Source organism: Embiotoca jacksoni, unplaced genomic scaffold (assembly GCF_022577435.1).
Source record: "Embiotoca jacksoni isolate LCO1_2020_lvr unplaced genomic scaffold, fEmbJac1.0.p SCAF_2, whole genome shotgun sequence".
Lineage (NCBI taxonomy): Eukaryota > Metazoa > Chordata > Actinopteri > Embiotocidae > Embiotoca > Embiotoca jacksoni.
Window position 1 is genome coordinate 9,594,419 of NW_027185340.1, and position 18,506 is coordinate 9,612,924.

Genomic DNA, 18,506 nt, shown 5'->3' on the forward strand with positions numbered 1-18,506 from the left:
TAACAATCTCACTAAATAATTAAAAATATCTTATTATTAATACAAGAACACACACACACTTCTATGTAAGAAGAATTGTTACATTTTACCTTCAAATATTCAGTAAAAACGAACATACTACTGTAGTATGTTGACATCCGGTCTCCTCTTTTTGAGCTGCCATCAGCCATGACCGTTCATACATAACGTACGTCGTACCGATACTCAGCTTCACTCTATGATTTCAGTGGGTCACCAAGTCTGAATGTTGCCATTATCATGCTATAAATGTATTTTAATCACATAAAAAAAACAAAAAAACACGTATATTACCATGAAGGATTAGTGCAGGAAGGTTCAGGGTCGGCTCCAACCCTCTTATTTCTTATGTCGGCCTGCCTCAGTCTGATTCCTACATTCCAATGTGTTTTATATAATCCATTTTTAAATAGGTGAAGCAGGATAAATAATTCAAACCAGCAGAGAAGTCGACTTACTGTTCACCCAAACATCTCTGCGCTCTTTTAATTTCAACACAATGAAAAAAAGATCAGTTTTGCAGGAGTCACATGCCAGTGGGCGAATACGCACCCTGCTAATTGGACCGCCAAGTAGAAAAACACTCCGAATTACACTTTAACGTCTTGTTGGCAGCCTTTGACATAACTGGGCCAAAACACAATAAAGAATTAATGACATGTGGCAACGCGGGGCTATTTTCTCATCCCGAGTCCCGGTGCGCGCCGAGGTAACATGTTGTGACATCGGACGGAGGACAAGGAGAAGCCGCGGAGTAATTGCCGTGACACCAGACACTTCCCACACCTTGAAACGTGTCACAAAAAGTGAGAGGATGTCATCCGACTCTGACCCGCGACGCCATCGATAAGACGGCCCCGCGGAGGACGGAGCACGACGAACAGATGCTATCTCACGAGACAAGAGGGCCGAACGTGACTGGAACATCAGAGTTTACGATCGTAAACATGGAGAGCGCAGTCACAGCCCACTTCTATCACCCGCCCCCATTGTTTTACACCCTTTCATTAATAATCCAGCAGTCTGAAGAGACGACACATTTTTGCAGAGAACAAAGAAGCTGCAGGTTCAGAGCAGAACGAAGCAGCTGCAGAACAAACAAACCTGTTGTTTTTCACGTTTCGCTTTTCTTCACTGGTTCCACAAACACGTTAATTAGTGACCTTTTGAGCTCGGCCAGCTTCCCGCTCTGCTCCGAATCTTCATGCTAATCAGCTCCTTGGCTCCATACATAATGCACACACTCTGACGCCCAATAAAAAAAAAAGCATATCGTCCAAAATTTCAAGCATTCACTTTAAGCAGAAACAAGCCCTCTGAGCAGCTCTGAAGGTTCCGACCATGTGCAGCGTTTCCCACATGAACTCATTCAGGCCGGTCGTCCAGGTGTATTTGTAGATCAAAAAAAAAAAAAAACAGTTTTTACTTATTTATTTTCTAACCTATCAGAGAGAACGACGCTATCAACGTTGATGGATTAACGAGTGGACAATCTCCCCTAGTTCCTTCCACCTGTCAGTGCAGCAGAGGTGGAACTCCGTCCACAGTGAGACACAGAGATCAGAGGACACAAACACAGCAGAGACTCTCACACTGAGCTAGAAACAAACGGCTGCTCAGAAATGAGGTCAAATAACATAAATAAAATATTTTCAGCTGGACTGCAACAGAGGGGGGCGGAGCTATAAAGAGTGTGTGTCACTGAGAAAAATGCTGTGACTTTTCAAATTAAAAGCCCTCCAGTTTCATACTATGTTTACACTCAGACTTGTTTCTTTCAGGAGGGGCGGGGATCCCAGTCGAAGGGAAACACTTGATTTTATTCATTTAATCTGATGTTAGAACGATTTAGAGAACATCTGTGTAATTGTAGATGCAGACAATACCCCCCCCCCCTTAAATATGCATGTTGAGTACCCGTTTGTTCATGTTCACAAAAAAGAACCTGATTCAGCTGGTTTGGGTGGAGCTCAGCTATGCGAATAAAAGTTAGTAATCACGAGGAGCTCTCGGACACATTCGTTTTGTCAAAGTAGGTTGGAGACCCCTTTATTAGCGCTCACGTCTTCCCCAGCTGAACAGCACCACACATCCCAAACTCTCTGACGTCACGACTCACCGCCACTCCGTCCTCGTGCCGGTACTGCTTCCAGGCCCGGCCCGTGTCGCTGTAGAGCAGCAGGTAGCTGCTGACCCAGTCCCAGCTGTCATGGCGTCCCTGCGTGGCCACGGCCGTCACCTCCATCTGCTCCCTGAGGTCCACCTGCAGCCAGGGCACTTGGTCGGTCACCATGGGAGACCAGCCTCCGGCCCCTGGAGGAGATAGGGGCATCCATTAAACATGAGGCACTGCGGGCTCACATTATGAAGTCCTGTTGAGTGCACACCGACTGTTTGTGAAGCTTCGAGGTGACGTTCCACTCCAGCAGCCACAGAGCAGCTTTTAAAACGTGCTCTGTGTGTGTTGGACGTCTGAAGCTCCTCTCAGGTGTTTGATGCTGCTTCTTGAACAGATCAAAACACATTTTGAAACGCTGCGTCGGCGCTGCTGTGTTGTTGCTTCCTCTGGCCGACGTCGTTCCCACCGGGAGCGTTTCAGAGGCGTTTTGTCGTCCTGATTTTTTCTTACCTTGATTTTTTTTTGTGCTCCTACTGTTCAAATAATTTCTTAATAAAAAATGTATTTCATATACTGTATGTATTTCACATACAGCAGGAGGAGAACAAATCTCTTTTACTGCTTTAAAGACCAGCGGGGTCGATGGCGATGAAGTGATTAAATCGAGCGGTTACGGACTGTGATGTCATCGATCAGTTTGTGAGCTTCTGTTCTGAAGTTTTGGATTTCGAGTATAGATTTCAGCTGTCGCCTTCTTTCTAGTTTGGAGCCAGAATTTGACCATATTTTTTTTACTCTGATTGAGAACCTGAGGACAATAGGCCCCGCCCACCTATAGCAGAAACATGACCACACCACAGGCCTGTCAATCAAACAGACACGCCGCCAAAAACATGCCCCTTTTTGAGTCCTAATATCGAATGAATGATGGGAACACTGATCAACTAATGACATCATGATTGACTTGTGGAAAACCTTTACTGACTTTTTCAGGAGGGAACCTGAATGGGAGACTATGGAGCAATTTTAGAGCCGTGTTCCTGAGCCCATGCCGTGATTTCCACTAAATGGTACTTCCGCACTGTCCCTCTGTTGTCAGACCCTGACGCTACGTCCAGTCTCTGGATGTGATATACGATCAGGAGTCTGCACAGAGTGCTTTATTTTGAAAATTGACCGGACTCTTTATGACGCTCCCTTCTGACTTCCTGTCCGGCTGATCTGCTTCTTTAAAAAAAAAAATCCACCATGCACGTGTATTTTTTTTAAAGAACTGCTGCTATTTTCAGCTCAGGTCTTTATGACATATTGTCAGATTCACACTTTAGAGAAAAAAAAAAAATCCTGTTGCTCATTTGACCCAGAATTGTCGTACATTGGCGAGCTTGTCCTACATTTACTGAAGCCGTTCAGTTTGCTGGAGTCCTCAGGCTGTTCTGGAGGTCAAAGAGGAGCCAGCTCCCCTGCGACAACAGCCCTGAAATCCCAATAATGACTGAATTTTCAGGACTCCATTATCAACCAGGACTCTGTTTCATTTTAATAAAAGATCAATAAACAGCCACGGCTCATTTGCTTCAACCCCTGCCCCTCCAGATGACCGTCACAGAGGGGGAAGGTGAGGGTGTTTCCTGGTCTGCTACCTGAGGGCTGTACCGTGAAGCAAATTCAACATACCCAGACTTTCTGTGTCTGAGCTGTTCAACTAAGCAGAGATGAATTTTTTCGAGATAAGACGGTGGTTCAAAACTTTCTCTGTTAACGCAGGCTTCCTGTTTTAGACTTTATTTACATAAAAAGGGGCGGGGCATGCAGCATCTGACCAATCACAAACATGGACAGAGCGACATATTCTAAATGAGAAGTACATTTTTATTTTACAAAAATATGAGGAAGTTAAAGACATAATCTAGACTGAATATAAAAGTGGGCGGAGCTTCCGGGTCTGAAAAATGAGCCCGATGCAGAAGTGTCTTAAGCTGCAATACCACCGAGTGCCACTAGAGGTCGGCTCCAAAAAGCCTCCGGCTCCATAGACTCCCATTTAACTTATGTCATCAAATACAAAGTCAATAAAAGGTCTCCAGCAGTTATCTCGGTGTTGTTAGCTAAAGTCACTCCTTCTTATTAGTTTTCTGGAGGTCCATCTGAAAATAATCCCTCATTCATTAGAAAATAAGATTCAAAAAGACCTGTTTTTGGGGGGCGTGTCTGTTTGATTGACAGGCCTGTGGTGCAGTCAGTTTACAGCTATCGGTGGGCGGGACGTAGTATCGAGTCAGATCCACCACCAGGTTAAGTTTTCAGCATCAGTTACCATGGTGATCTCACCACACCTCTCTAACCCCCTGATCTCTCTTCGTAGCCCCCCACACCCTCACCCCACAGAAAACGCTGAGTCACTGCAGGCCGCGGCCCGTACTCACCGTCTCTCCTGTTGAGCTTGGCGTTGGGAGCAGCATAACCGACGGAGGACTGAGAGGAGCTCTGAAAGGACGAGTGTGGCAGCGCTGACACCAGAGGCCCATTGCAATTATCTGAGGGGAAAAAAAAGAACAGAAAGAAAAACACAGTCATCATCAAACCTGAGCTGTTAAAACTCTCGTTGCATACGGACCCATTCAGCTGACGGGCCTCACAGGACAAAAAAAGGCTGGTGGATAGTTAAACACTGCGGTTCAGAGTGCAGCTCTTCCCGTCAGAGCTGCAGTTTTAAAACCGAGAGTGTGAGGAAAAATAACTGGTCTGCTGCTGCTGCTGCTTCACTTATCCAGCGCTGAGACGCCTCAAACAGTCTATTAACCCACGCTGTGACCCCTGAGAGCTGCACGGGAAACGCAGAGGCTCCTTCTGTGTCCATGTGTGTGTGTGTGTGTGTGTGTGTGTTCTTTTTAATCCCACATTGTGAGATTACATCACGTCCAACAGGCAGCAGCAGATTAAGAAGTCCAGCGATCTAAAAGCGGTCGGTCTCATCTCGGCTGCCGGAGGAGCAGCGAGTCCAACATCCTCTCGGCGGTTCCGATCCGCTTCGAGTGCGGAGCCGCATTGAGACCTGAGAGTCTGAGAGCCAAAATGAAAAGTGGCACCAGCCTGATTATCCCCTCGTTCCCCTCCATCAGCGAGCACTTCACTCCCTCGGAGGCCCCTTTTGTTTGTTTTTTCGGGGATGTTGCGCCACGGATTTCGGAGCACATCTGGAGGCGCGACGGGGCCGCCGCATCCGGCCGTCCCGCCGAATTCTGACTGACCTGATTTGACTGCTCTCAGATCGCCTGCCAACAGATTTTTTCTAATCCTGATTTCAAGTGTGACTAAAGTGGATGAAGCCGTGTTTTTTTTGTCCAAGACTTCAAATTACGGCTCGAGCTGCTGTGTAGTTGCAGATGTTCATCGGGAGGAGGGGGAGGGGGGGAGCTTTCGTGGCATCTTAACGCACCAACGCGAGAGCTCTGTTTTTTTTTTTTATTTTTTATTATTACATAAGCACGGCTCTTCTAATCTATCAGCAGGTGAAACCAGCGACGTCCTCCACACGCACACAAGCAGACCGACGATGTTCTGATTCTCCAACTGGCAGGTGATGTGAGTCGTGTGCGTGTGCGTGTGTGTGTGTGTGTGTGTGTGTGCGTGTGTGCGCGCGCGCACGCGCGAGTTCAGGGAAAGTTTCTCCCGTCTTTTCGGCCTCCTCTGTGCTGTTGTTTACAGATTTGGGTCGGGAGCCGAACGCCTGGCTGTCAGTCAGGACGACTTATGGATGGAGGATGATTTGTCTGCAAAGCTGCTCCTTTGGCCTGCGGGATAACCGAAAATCCTCTGAAGCTGACTCACAATCTTCATGCAACGGCTCAAGGGGGCTTGAATTTGTTTTTTTCAGAGCCAAATGTACGCAAGACTCGCAATCGGAGTGCGTCGGTGAAACACGTGCACACGCGCGTAGAAGGAACACTTAATCTCTGCTGAAATCAAAAAGGAGCATCAGCGGGGCCGCAGACGGGTAGATGTGTTTCTGTCGAGACCCGCGGGAGGCAGAGACGTGTGGTGTTGACACCGCGGGGCGGAGGGGTGAGCGCCGAGTGAGCCTGCGAGGGAAACGCAGGATGAGAGGAAGGTGCCCGGCGGAGGGGTTGGAGCCAAACCGACCCGAAGAAGTTCAAAATGTTCGGATCGAATGAAAAGACCAGAATCGACCATCATTAACACGCTGCGACCTCAAAACTCGTAACACATCTTTCATAGGAGTTTCCTACTACAGCAGGGAACCGGAGTTACGGGTAAAAGTTACATAAAGGACGGTTAGTGGTTTTGTGCTTCGACGTTGTGTTCAGACATCCGTCGGTGTGGAGCTTTAAATTCGTTATTCCAAAAACAAACTAATGGGAATACAAATATTTTTGTGCTGTGCAGTATAATTATTGTCACAGGAAGTGATTACATATTTATTTGTTTATCAGGTAGTGCTTCAAAAAAAAAAAAAAAGAATCAAATTTTTCTTTCTCAACATGCAATTTTTTTGGATTCCTGCAATTTTACACAAAAAAAACCTCACTTAAAACTACAAATTACATCGACATTGTTTTACAAAATCTGCTGCAAAAATCAAACATTTCTGATCGCAACAATCACAAAAAAAAAGTCTGTGCAATCCTGGAGGGAGTGACTGGTGCGGCGGTTGTAACCGCAGAGCCTCCTTGTTGGAGGTAAAGTTCAGTATCAGGGCGCGTTTGATTATTTCATTTCGCTCCGAGAGGTTTCTCACTGAGGGTAAAAAAAAAAAAAAATGAGTCTGACGTGCTTCGGTGTCAGTCGCTCTCTTCAATCCCACAGTTCCTCAGAAGAAGTGATAAACGTACCATCGACCTTTCAAGAGCGACAAAACTCAAGTTTACATTAGCAGTTATTTTCATACAGTCATAATTACTGTGATTCCTGTGGATAAATGTGGAAGCGACCGCCGTGATATTGCTTTTCCTTTTTCCCCGTGCAGAAGTCCACATGATACGCAGGCGTACTCTGCGTTCCCACTCTTTATACTGTATATATTCACATTTAAAATATGCAAGCATATGTAACAGTATATTTCTGTGACACAAGTTTCAGTTCAGTCTTGCAGATACTGGCAAGTTGCAGACTCTCGTGAGACATCTTATCTCCAAAGTAAAACCTCAATGCTTTTATCATCCTTCAGGAAATCAGTCTTCCAATCGCAGAAAAATAACGTTAATTCAAGCAATCGCTGTCCTATTTGAGCTTGCGAGTTATTTGCCAAATATTTCTCAGAAACATCGTCAACAGAAGCTCTGCTGAAAGTATTTAAAACAAAACTGACAAAAATAAGCGTTCATTTTCAATCAGCGAGGCTCCGCCCCCTCCTCCTCTCACCATCAAAACAAACTGCTGCTAGCTCTCCCCAACAACAGGAAGTGACGGGGTTTGTGGGAAACGTGGTCTCATGATGGAACGAGGAGCATGTTAAATGAGTTTTCTCCACTTCCAGCTGGAAGAAACATGAACTTTGTTTTAGTGTTGAACGAATGTGATTTAAAAAGCATGTAAAACTCTTATTCTGACAGCAGATGTATTCTTTGTTTCTATATTACATTTCCAGACCGTCTGTTCTGGAAAATACGTCACTTTTAGACTCTTTTTCTTATCACTCTGAGCCCCGTGATGGTTCTCTAAATTCAACACAGGAAGGAAAACACATTACAGGTCAAATATTTCTGGGATGTGCAGCAGGATTATTATCACAGGAAGTCAGCACAGGTTACATTTTAGCAGGTAGATGTTAAAATAAATAAATCCATTTTCTTTTTCGTAACTTCACAACAATTTCTTAATCACAACAATTTCCCTTAAAACATCGTAATTCTTTTCAAATCTCCCGCAAAATCAAACATTTTTGACCGCAATAATAAAAACAAAACTCCGTGAAATCCTGGAGGGACCGATCAGTAAAACTATGATCAATAATCAAAACTTCTGAGTGACTTTTGCTAAAAAGAAAAAGAAAAAGCAGAAAATTGTGGACATGATTGAATTCTTTGCCATTTTTTTAAAAAATGCCTTCAATTTTACTATGAAAAACTCCACAAATTACATTGTAGTTAAAAAAAAAAAAAATCCACCATAAAAGAAACATTTGTGATCACTACAACAATAATAATAAAAACAAAAACCGAAAAAAACAATTTATGAAAAAATAAAAGACAGTTTAATTTCCTTTTTTGTTTCTCTGCTGTTATAAAAATGAACCAAACAATGAACCACGTTACTCCCCTGATGTTTACAGCACTAGAAGTGAGTGTGAGTGAGTGTGTGTGTGTGTGTGTGTGTGTGTGTGTGTCCTTCATTACTTATCATAATGACAACACCGCAGCTCTCTGGCTCAGAGGAATAAATTTAACGCAGCTCGGCTGCAGACAATTCTTAATAACAGGATCAACGCTTTGTTGGTTTTCGTCTTTTCACGGCGTTCGCTGGTGATAAAGAAACGCAGAATAACGCCAGCCTCATCCTCCTCGTTGCGTTTTATCTCACAGCGTTTCATCATTTTTAAAAATAAACCACCTGCTGCTCTTCTCGAACCCAAAGCATGACTGGGCGAGACTCGGCTCTGCTGTCGTTTGGTATTTAATCGATATCTGCGAGGTGAAAACGTGATTGACGGAAGAGAAAGAGAGAGAGATCCTCCTGAAGGACGTCGGTGTTTGGCTGCAGGTTTCACTTCCACTCGTCTTCATCAGCGTTGGATTCACTTGTTTGATGCCGCCCCCCCACCCCCTCCGATTTGTAAAATAACTGCTGCTCCACAGAGGAATCCCACTCGTGTGTCAACAAAGATGCTCTGTGCAGCTCACGCCTGCTGGATATTTTAAACTGCAGAGGCGTCGTCGGCGTCTTCAGGTGCTCAACGCATCCACCGGACAAACAAACACGGCTCTGCAGACGAGGAGGGAGCCCGAGTTCTCCTCCTCGGATGTCGAGTCTCAGGAAACGTACGAACAGTCGAATACGATAAAAGGCCGAGGGGATTTTCTAAAAATAGAAGATGTAATGTGGAGAGGCAAAGGGCAGAGCGGAGCCGGCTCCTCCGGTACAACCTGATCCTCTGCAGCGAGCGCTTAAAGGCACCGCCGGCCAATCAGACGCAGAGCGGGCTGCAGATTAAAGGGACACTCTGGACGTTTCCTTAAAGGCTGACACACAAAACCGGATCAGTCATGTCCACTATTCACGGAGTTTTCTTTTGCTGCATAGCTTTTCAGTAAAGGTTAATCAGAAGTTTTGATTATTGATCAAATGATTGAGTTTTTTTGTGATTGTCGAGATCAAAAATGTTAAGATTTTGCGCCGCGTTTAAAAAAGTAAAAATAAATCGATGTAATTTATGACGTTTTGAGTGAGTTTTTTCGCGTTCAAATTGCAGGAATTAGCAAAAAGTGAAAGTCAAGGAAACAAATTTAACCTTTTTTTAAACAACTTCCTGAAAAAGAGATAATCTGTGCAGATTTCCTGTGATAATAATCCTGTTGAAATGATTCGGCCCGTGATGTATTTTCCTTCCTGTGTTGCATTTAGAGAACCATCACGGGGCTCAACGTGATAAAAACCAGTCCAGAAGCGGCGTATCTTTCCAGAACAGACCGTCTGTGACTGTGATATAGAAACAAAGAATACATCCGCTGTCAGAACAAGAGCTTTACGTGCTTTTTAAATCACATTCATTCAACACTAAAACAAAGTTCAGTCTCTTCCAGCTGGAAGTGGAGAAAACTCATTTAACATACAGTAATATGTCATCACCTTTAATTTGATTTAATTCGATAATTTTATTGTGAAGACCACACTTCCCACAAACCCCGTCACTTCCTGTTTGTCCTCTTGTTCGGAGTTTTATTTGGTGATGAAAACAGGAGCAGAGCCTTTCCGACTGTAAATGAGGAGTTCATTTTGTCAGTAAAGAGAGTTTTGTCTGAAAAGATTCCCTTTATGTCGTTCATACTTTCAGCACGGATTCTGACGACGACCTTTTTTTTGCCCAAAAATTGCAGGAATTTAAAACAAAATTGCAAGCTCCCGCAAATGTTGCTTGAATTTGCTTTAACTATTGCGATACTAAAAATAAATGCTGCACACTCGCAGGCAGATGTTTGCTTTTAGTTTAAAATATTTGTATACGGTTTAAATAATTTTGTGGAAGTATTTCTTTCTTTAACGGCAAAACTTCTCGTTATTTTTTAATCATAGTGAAGTAAAGAAAATTGACATTCCTCATGCTGTACCTGTTCTGGACCCGTGAGAGCGCTCGCTGTCCTTTAATTTATATATATTATGCGTTTCAGTGGAGGAGAGGTCGCGCAGACTGTTTGCTGTATGTGACTCAACAACGGCTGCAAACAGATGATCAATATTTTACTAAAATCAGATTCATTAATCAGCATGGTTGTTCAGAAATCCAACAAGTCAACCAGCTGCCAGACGGAGAATAAATAAAAAGGATCAAATAAAAAAAAAAAAAAAAAGTGGCATCAAACCGCCATTTAACAAAATCTGAAAATAAAAAAATTAGGATACTCCAACATGTCAGAACGTGACGAGTCGGCAGCGCCTGTGTTTAAAAACGGCTCCGAAGAGTTTTAATTCACACAGCTGAGACAGAGTGTTTTTTATTTTCCACTCGATAAATGTGTTAAGTGATTTATCAAAGGTGGACATCTCAAAGTGAATACTGTATTTTGATTCATTCTGTCACAGAACAAAGGGCGCTTGCCGCGGGGAGATTTTCAAAAGCGCAGTCAGTCAGTCGGCAGCAGCTCCAGCCGTCACTCCGCCGGTTCTGACGGACGCGACGGCAAACCGGCTGCTCCGCTGCTCTCAGTGCGACACTTCTCCAAACGCACCCTTTTTTTTTTTTTAATCGCGGCGCTGCGTTTAAGCTGTCAGAGCTGGTGCCTCTGCTGTCAGCGCTTCAAAAAAAAGCCCCGCCTCCACCCAGCGTGCACCCGCGGGTCGGCTCAGAGTCAACAGGAAGCGAGCGTCGTCGCTCCGAGTTCTGTCTCCACGGAGACGACGGACGAGATCAGAGCCGAACGCGCCGTAGAGTTACGCGGTGATCTGCTTCGCGAGAGGCGACCGGCGGGGAACGGTTCGGTTTATTCTGTCGGAACGGGCTGTCAAAATAAACAAATAAACAAACAAACAAACAAACAAACAAACAACAGACATTCTTAGACAGCTACATACAATTGGCTCCGGAGTCTCCGTGCTTCAGCGCACTCAACGTAAAATACAACGACGGAGACGACGTCAAAAGGAAAAGTCGACTAAATTAAAGCCGAGCACTTGATATACAAAAGTTCAGAGTGTTCCTGAACGCAGCACAGCGATGCACAACATCTTCAACACGCCCACTTACAGCCGTGTGTTTCTGAGCCCACGCAGTGATTTCCATCGCGGAATCGTGGGTGTTTTCAAAGCGGTGCCACCTGAGGGCCCAAAGATCACCGACAACATGAGATTTTTGGAGTCAAACTCTGTAAATCGTCAACAGAGACCCTTGAAACGCTTCAGAAAGTCGACGGCGATGAAGCGACGAGCCGGGCGACGCGTTCTGAGTGACGTTCAACGTTTCAAGAAGGGGGAGGAGCTTCACCGTCCGAGACCGAAGAAGAAGGCGTGTCAGGTCAAGAGACACCAGGTGTTGTTGTTTTTTTTTTTGTGTCAACGTGAATTCGTCCCTGAGAGTCAGACTGTCAACACAGAGATCCACTGGGACCTTCTGAGGCGTCTGAGGGGTGTTAGCATTGTTAGCTGTTTGGTAACTTGGGTTTAGCTGATTTTTAGCTACATTAGCTGTTTGCTATCTATTGGTATCTATTTTGTTTAAGCTGTTTTTTTAGTGAAATTAACAGGTTTTTTTTTTTTTAAATAATTTGTTATCTGGATTTTAGCTGGTTACAAACTTGAGTTGAGCTGTTTTATAGCGAAAAATTAGTTGTTTGTTAGCTTCGTTAGCTGATTAACAGACTGTCAACACCGAGTTGCACCGGAACCTTCTGAGGGGAAACATTGGCCGCGAACCACCTGAACTGCAGCGCCACGGCAAAAGGCTTCTCCAACACGACAACACCGGGGGTGGGGGGTTTTTCAGGTGAAAGTCGTGCCCGGTGTGCGTCAGCGAGAGCTTTCTGATCGCAACCTTGAAGTTTGAATTATTTCAAACAGTATCTGCTGAAGCACAAAAAAGTCCAAGATAAAGACTTCCTGAGGCGATAATAAAAAACCTCACATGGAGCAGCGGCCAATCGGGAAATGAAGGAGGGAGCAGAAGTCAAGTCAACCCAGACCGCAGAGTCAATACCATCAAAGGTACGGTGACGGTATCTGTTGCCGGCGCGGGCCTCAGACCTCAGCGCGCCGTCGATGAAGCTTCATACGATACCTCAGTGGCTCCGTGACCTCTGCTCGGCGATCGCCCGAGATATCGGTTGACAATTAAGCTCCAAACGTTGGCTGAATTCGAGGAAGCGCGCGTCGATGCGAATGATTGAGAAACACAGAGCGGTTTACTGCGGCACTTCATTTCTCTGAACAGGGACCTCCGAGCATTAACAGGACGTATCGACGCCTCCGCTGATTACACGCATCTCATTAATTATTCAGCCTTCAGTCAGGAACGCAGCGAAACGGGAAACCTGATCATTTCATGTCGGATTATTGGGTTTCTGGGGGCGTTTTTTTTTTTTAACGCGTACAGCTCGGTCGAGACGAGGCGATAACGCATAAATATGTTGTTGACAAAGGGTCACTACAAAGAAGGTGGCCACCACAAGGGGCTAATGTCAGGAGCATCGACGCTTTATTCAGTAATGAGGCGATAACAGGAGGGAAACAGTTCAGCAGCAAGGTCGTAATAATATCTGGCAGGAGGCTAATTCATTCACTGAGTTTGTACTGAGATTAGATTGTAATTCATTGTAATGATAATAATGGATTAAGTGGTTTGACGTTGGTAATAGATTTTGCTTCATATGCGAGCGTGTAAATAAAATGAAAATCCCACAGCCCTTCAGCCCGACGTGACTAAATAGTTAAAGAAATATGATCAGAAGTAGTGAATTTAGCTTATGACACCATAATGACATGATGACAGAAAGGTGGATAGTTTTTAAATAGGAGTCTATTGTTGTTGTTGTTTTTTGATCAAGCCCCTACTGGCCTTTGGTGGTAGTGCACTTTAAGGCACTTCTTCCTTTAAGGCACTTCCCTTTGCAGACTTGGACACTACGAATATTTTCACACCCGGTCTGTGCTTTGGTTTATTTTCAGATGGACCTCCAGAAAATTAATAAGAAGGAATGACTTTAGCTCACAACACCGAGATAACTGCTGGAGACATTTTATTGACTTTGTATTTGATGAGAGGAGTTGAACGGGAGTCTACGGAGCCGACCTCTAGTGGCACTCGGTGGTAATGCAGCTTAAGACATTTCCGCATCGGAACCATTTTTCAGAGCTGGAAGCTACGAACACTTTTATATCCAGTCTGTGGTTACAACAAACATCCAAACAGAGAAGAAGCAGGTAAAAACGTCGTATGAACGCTCTTTAACTGGGAAACATGACGATGAGATACAACATGATGTATTTTCTCCATTGAACAGGCCGAGCGTCTGGCTGGGAGCTCAGCTGCTCTGCTGGTTGCAGCTGTTGGTTGTGGTTAAAGCTCAAACTGCAGCTTTAGAGAAGATAAATTTGTTGGTACCGAGAGGAAAAAAAATAAATAAAAAAAGGCTTCAATCCTTCTCTGAAGTGATTAAATTAAAAGTAATTTTCTCCTGCATACCTGCAGCATGAAGCAAAGAAAGTGTGATAAATAGCTCAATTATTGCTGCTTCTATAAAGATTAAAATGGCATCGACAGATTTGTTGGTATCCCCAGAAAAAAACTTAAGAAGTAATTGTATTCTGGTGATATTTCAAACTGTTTTCTTCAATTAGAATCACACGTCTTCAGTCTTATAATCACATATTTAGCTTGTTTGAATAAAGTGCTCGCTACAGCACGTTAAAGGCTGTCAGAGCATCATCTCCAAGCAGCTACATGTTCCTGTGACTATAGCTGCACATATCAGGGACCAGTTGCAGGTCCGTGGGACTGGAGTCAGACGGAACAGAAGGTTGGTGCTGATGGTCCACAAAAACCCAAGGAGAACTCCAAGGTCTCCTTTACATGAGCGTCTGACTGCAGCATGAGTCACTTTGTGAGAGCAGAGATCTCCACAGAAACCTTTATAAAAACAACTGGAATTTGCTAAAATGCATATTGACGAGCCACAATGCTTCTGGGAGAACTTCCTCCAGAGCTTTTTGGTCCCATCAGCTCTGCTCTCCAAGAACAGAACATCACACATAAACACGGAGGAGGTTCGGTTCTGTTTCCGGCTGCTCTGCTGTGCCTGAATGAAATCTGAAGGCTATCAAGGAACTCTGCAGCCAAACGAGCTGCCCGCTGTTACAGAGCTCTGTCTCAGTCACAGGTCACAGGTCACCCAACAGGATCAGGAGCCAAAACACACAGCTGAAATTGGACTGTTCTGAAGTCGCCTTCTGTGAGTACTGATCTGAAACCTATCAAACATCTGGAGGAGGCAGTTTCACGGAGACACACAGGTCATCTGTCTGCACTGATTTGAGGATGTAAAACTAAATATTCAATTAAGGGTTCATAAATTTTGTCATTTAAAATATTCTCTCAAATCAAAAAGCTCAAAAGTCTGATTTAAATTAAATATGAAACAGACATCGATGGCGGCTGGTTACTTTTGTCAAATTATTTTGGAGAAAAATGTTCTTCTGTTTTTGTTTTTCTCATAAGAATGGGACCAACACATTCACCCACACCTGAACGATCATGTGACTCCTTTACGGCTCTTATCAAGGCGAGCAGAGACAACGTTGTTTATTCAGCCCGAGTTTGCGCTTCAGATATTAAACGTGTGTTATTGATACACTGCAGGAGTACAGAAACATTAATCCGACACATCCGTGTCAATCCACTGCACACACAGTCGCCCTGCATGTGCTGCTGCAGCCCTGACACACACACACGCACTCACACACACACGCGCACGCACACGCACACGCACACGCTCACGCACACGCACACTCACTCAAGAGCTGAAATAAGGATCGAAGCACAGCTGTGGCAACATATATAATCACAGCAATACTCGCTCACAATCAGCGAGCGCAGCGGGTGCCTTACAGCCTAATAACACAACGTAAAGAGCTCCATTAGGTAGCAGCATCACCAGTTATCTGTGGTGCCGAAGTGATGCCGGCAACACACGCTGGGCTGCAAAGCACACATAACAGTGTATCATGATACGGCTCGGCGGAGACGCTGCAACAACACCGCGACGGAAGGCCCCCCCCCCCCTCTCCCCTCCCACCCCGCCCCACCAAAAAAATAAAACAAATAAATACAAGCAGCAGATCACAAGTTCTCATCTGTTTTTTGTTTTTTTTGCTGTTGTTTTTTCTCTGTTCCCGGTGAATTCACGGCGATCAATATCAAATCATGTTGTGAGAACATGCATTAGGTAATCACACGATGTCATTACATTACAATAATAAAGTGTGCTATACAGAGTGTGAAATCCGCCGCGTGCGAGCGAGCCGGGATTTATTTTTTTATTTTTTTTTCATTTTAATTTAACACCCAATTTGTTCATTCTCGGCGTTCAAAACAGCCTTTTATTTATTTTTTCTTTGTCTCATTTTTCATCAGCGTCCCCGCTGATGCCGTTATTGGCACAGTCGATATAAAGTGGGCGTTGATAATCCTTTCAAACCCTTCTGCCAGTAACACGGAAAATAAATAGAGGGTGAAACTTGCAGGCTCTACAGCTATTGGAAGCATATTCATTGCACTCTATAGATTGGGAATCGGTGCCGAATCGGTGCGTGAGCGATGCGGCTGCAAGCGGACGGGCCTCCACTGGCGCCGCATTCATCACGATGGATTTTTTTTCAGTTCCTGAGAGACAAGAGGCAGAAATTATTCCTCCAAATAGTCGGATATCATGTGTCTTTTCGATCTTCTTCTGATTAAAATCAAAGCAGCATGTTGTTCCGCACACTCACAGGACAATAAAAGCTTCCTGGAGACTGAAAACTGACCGGCCTTTATCCACGCGGGGAGGCAATTTAATGATGGAGATTAGTTTTCCATGAAATATCTGTCACTAAAACCTCTCTGGAGGAAGTAAACCTTTGGAAAAACAGTATTAGAATTCAAGGAATAATACAATATGTATAAAAATACATCTCCCTGGTTGTTTTACTGAAAAATAATGACATAACCAGTTTGACAAAGTGGATTTCGCAACTCTGCACTTTAGCGCAAAAAAATCAAAGGCAGGAAAATGGACGGGGCCTGTACCGGCAGATGCAGCTGTACTGAAGTGACGTGTGGATGTACAGCATTTTAACGTGTGATGTACGGTTCGGGAGTTATTCAACAAAACGCGTTGACCTTTATTATAGCGCCCCCTAATGGCCGACGTGTCAAATCTTTTCAGAAAACAATTTTCTTGGCTCACTGTCTTCCAGGGAAATTTCACCTTTGCACGGCCTATGGTTTAATAATAATAATAATAATTATAATAATAATAATAATAATCCAAGCAAAAACAATAAAGTAACGCTACCGTTGGTGCTCTGACCCATAATTATAATAAATGCAATTACGTGGTATGTGCTGTGATAACACACTGACAGCAATGAGGCTTTTTTCCCGACTAACATTTCATGTAATCAAATAATCAATGGCAACCCTGAAACAACAGTGTGAACACGTCAGCATCCCTCTGAATTACTTCAGTCCAACGCTGACGGCTTCGACCGAGATAAAAAACAAAAACAAAAAGAAGTTCTGAAACAAGCTCACTTTATCTAAATAAAACCAGTCAGCCGCAGCTTCTGCTTTGAAAATCAGCTCATTCAGATGGAGATTGATTTTTTTGTGGAAATGTACGACAGGCCCCGCAGAGCCTCAGAAAACACACGCCAAGCCACAAAACACCTTCGCTGATGTGACAACACGTTTAGAAAATAACAAAAATATATCTACCAAGAACAAAAGTAAAAACGGAACAACAGCACAGGCGACAACAGAAGCGTTTCCAGGGGGGGCACTAAAAGGTGACGGACGCGCTCGTTGTTGTGCAGTCAGATATGAATCATGAGCATAATAATAAAGCAAACAGAGGACTTCTAAGTTCACTCATTTTCCCACCGCATTGATGGAGTAACTTCACAAATCACCATGGCAAAAAGAGCACCCCGGCCGTGTCCATCATTTCTAAGAGGGCTCCTGGAAACAGTCGCCCTGCCAATCACAAATTTACATAAAAATATTCGTAGTCTGAAGGTCTGAAAAGTGAAGCCGGTGCAGAAGAGGGCTTAAAAGTGCAACACCACTGAGCGCCACTAGGGGCTGGCTCCACCAGACTCCCACTGAAAAGGCATCAAGTTCTCTCCTGAAATACAAAAGTCAGTAAATGTTTTCCACGAGTCATCGTGGTGTCGTGAGATAAACTTCCTTCTGATCAGTGTTTCCTTCTGGAAATAATTCATCATTCATTCGATATCAGGACTCAAACTCGGATATGTTTGGGGGACGGGGCTGGTTTGACTGACAGGCCTGGGGTGCTGCCCGGTTTCAGTTATAGGTGGGCGGGGCCTAGTGTCCTGGCTCCTCCCCAGCTCGTCCAAATATGGTCACTTCTGGGTCGATTTGCTTTTCTGCGGCTCATTTCCGTATTTGATTGAGTAAAACGATACAATTCTGCACCTGTGTTGTTTACTTGTTTACTCCGGCTGCGGTGCATTAAGTTCTGTTTTAAACTCGTTTATTTCTCCGACAACAACGACCTCAGACTATTTATTAGTCATTTCTTAAAGTGGCCGCGCCCTATCGGGTATTTCACGTGAATACTGACGTCCCCCGCCTCGATAGTCCTCCGCTGGCTTTCACGCGGTAAAAGGAGAAAGCAGCACAGGCGCAGAAGAAATATGACAAAAAAAATAAATAGTTTGTTAATACATTTCTTGACGTGCTTCTAAATGGTTTAATTTCGGAGCAAATGGGCTTCTTGGTTAAAAGAGCGTAAATATAAAATCACCCATTAATCACATCTGATTCCCAACCACACTTCTTTCTTTTGTTGTTTTTAATGGTTCTGATGAGGATCAGAGTTTTCTAATTAACTGCACGAGATAAAGCCGAGGATAATAAAGCGGCACATTCCGCACGTCACGACGCGAGACAGCCGGGCTGCGAGCTGAGGATGACGACGAA

The 18,506-nt window shown here is 44.3% G+C and overlaps 1 protein-coding gene across 1 annotated transcript in view; it reads right to left on the reverse strand.

Annotated features, from left to right (window-relative positions):
• cntnap5a (contactin associated protein family member 5a) overlaps window positions 1-18,506 on the reverse strand; it is an 81,855-nt gene that overhangs the window by 58,726 nt on the left and 4,623 nt on the right. Inside the window, exons 2-3 of the mRNA XM_069154434.1 lie at window positions 4,564-4,674; window positions 2,138-2,331 (exon numbers count right to left, since the gene is read on the reverse strand). Of these exons, the coding sequence (XP_069010535.1) occupies window positions 2,138-2,331; window positions 4,564-4,674 (305 nt within the window). The remainder of the gene's footprint in view (window positions 1-2,137; window positions 2,332-4,563; window positions 4,675-18,506) is intronic.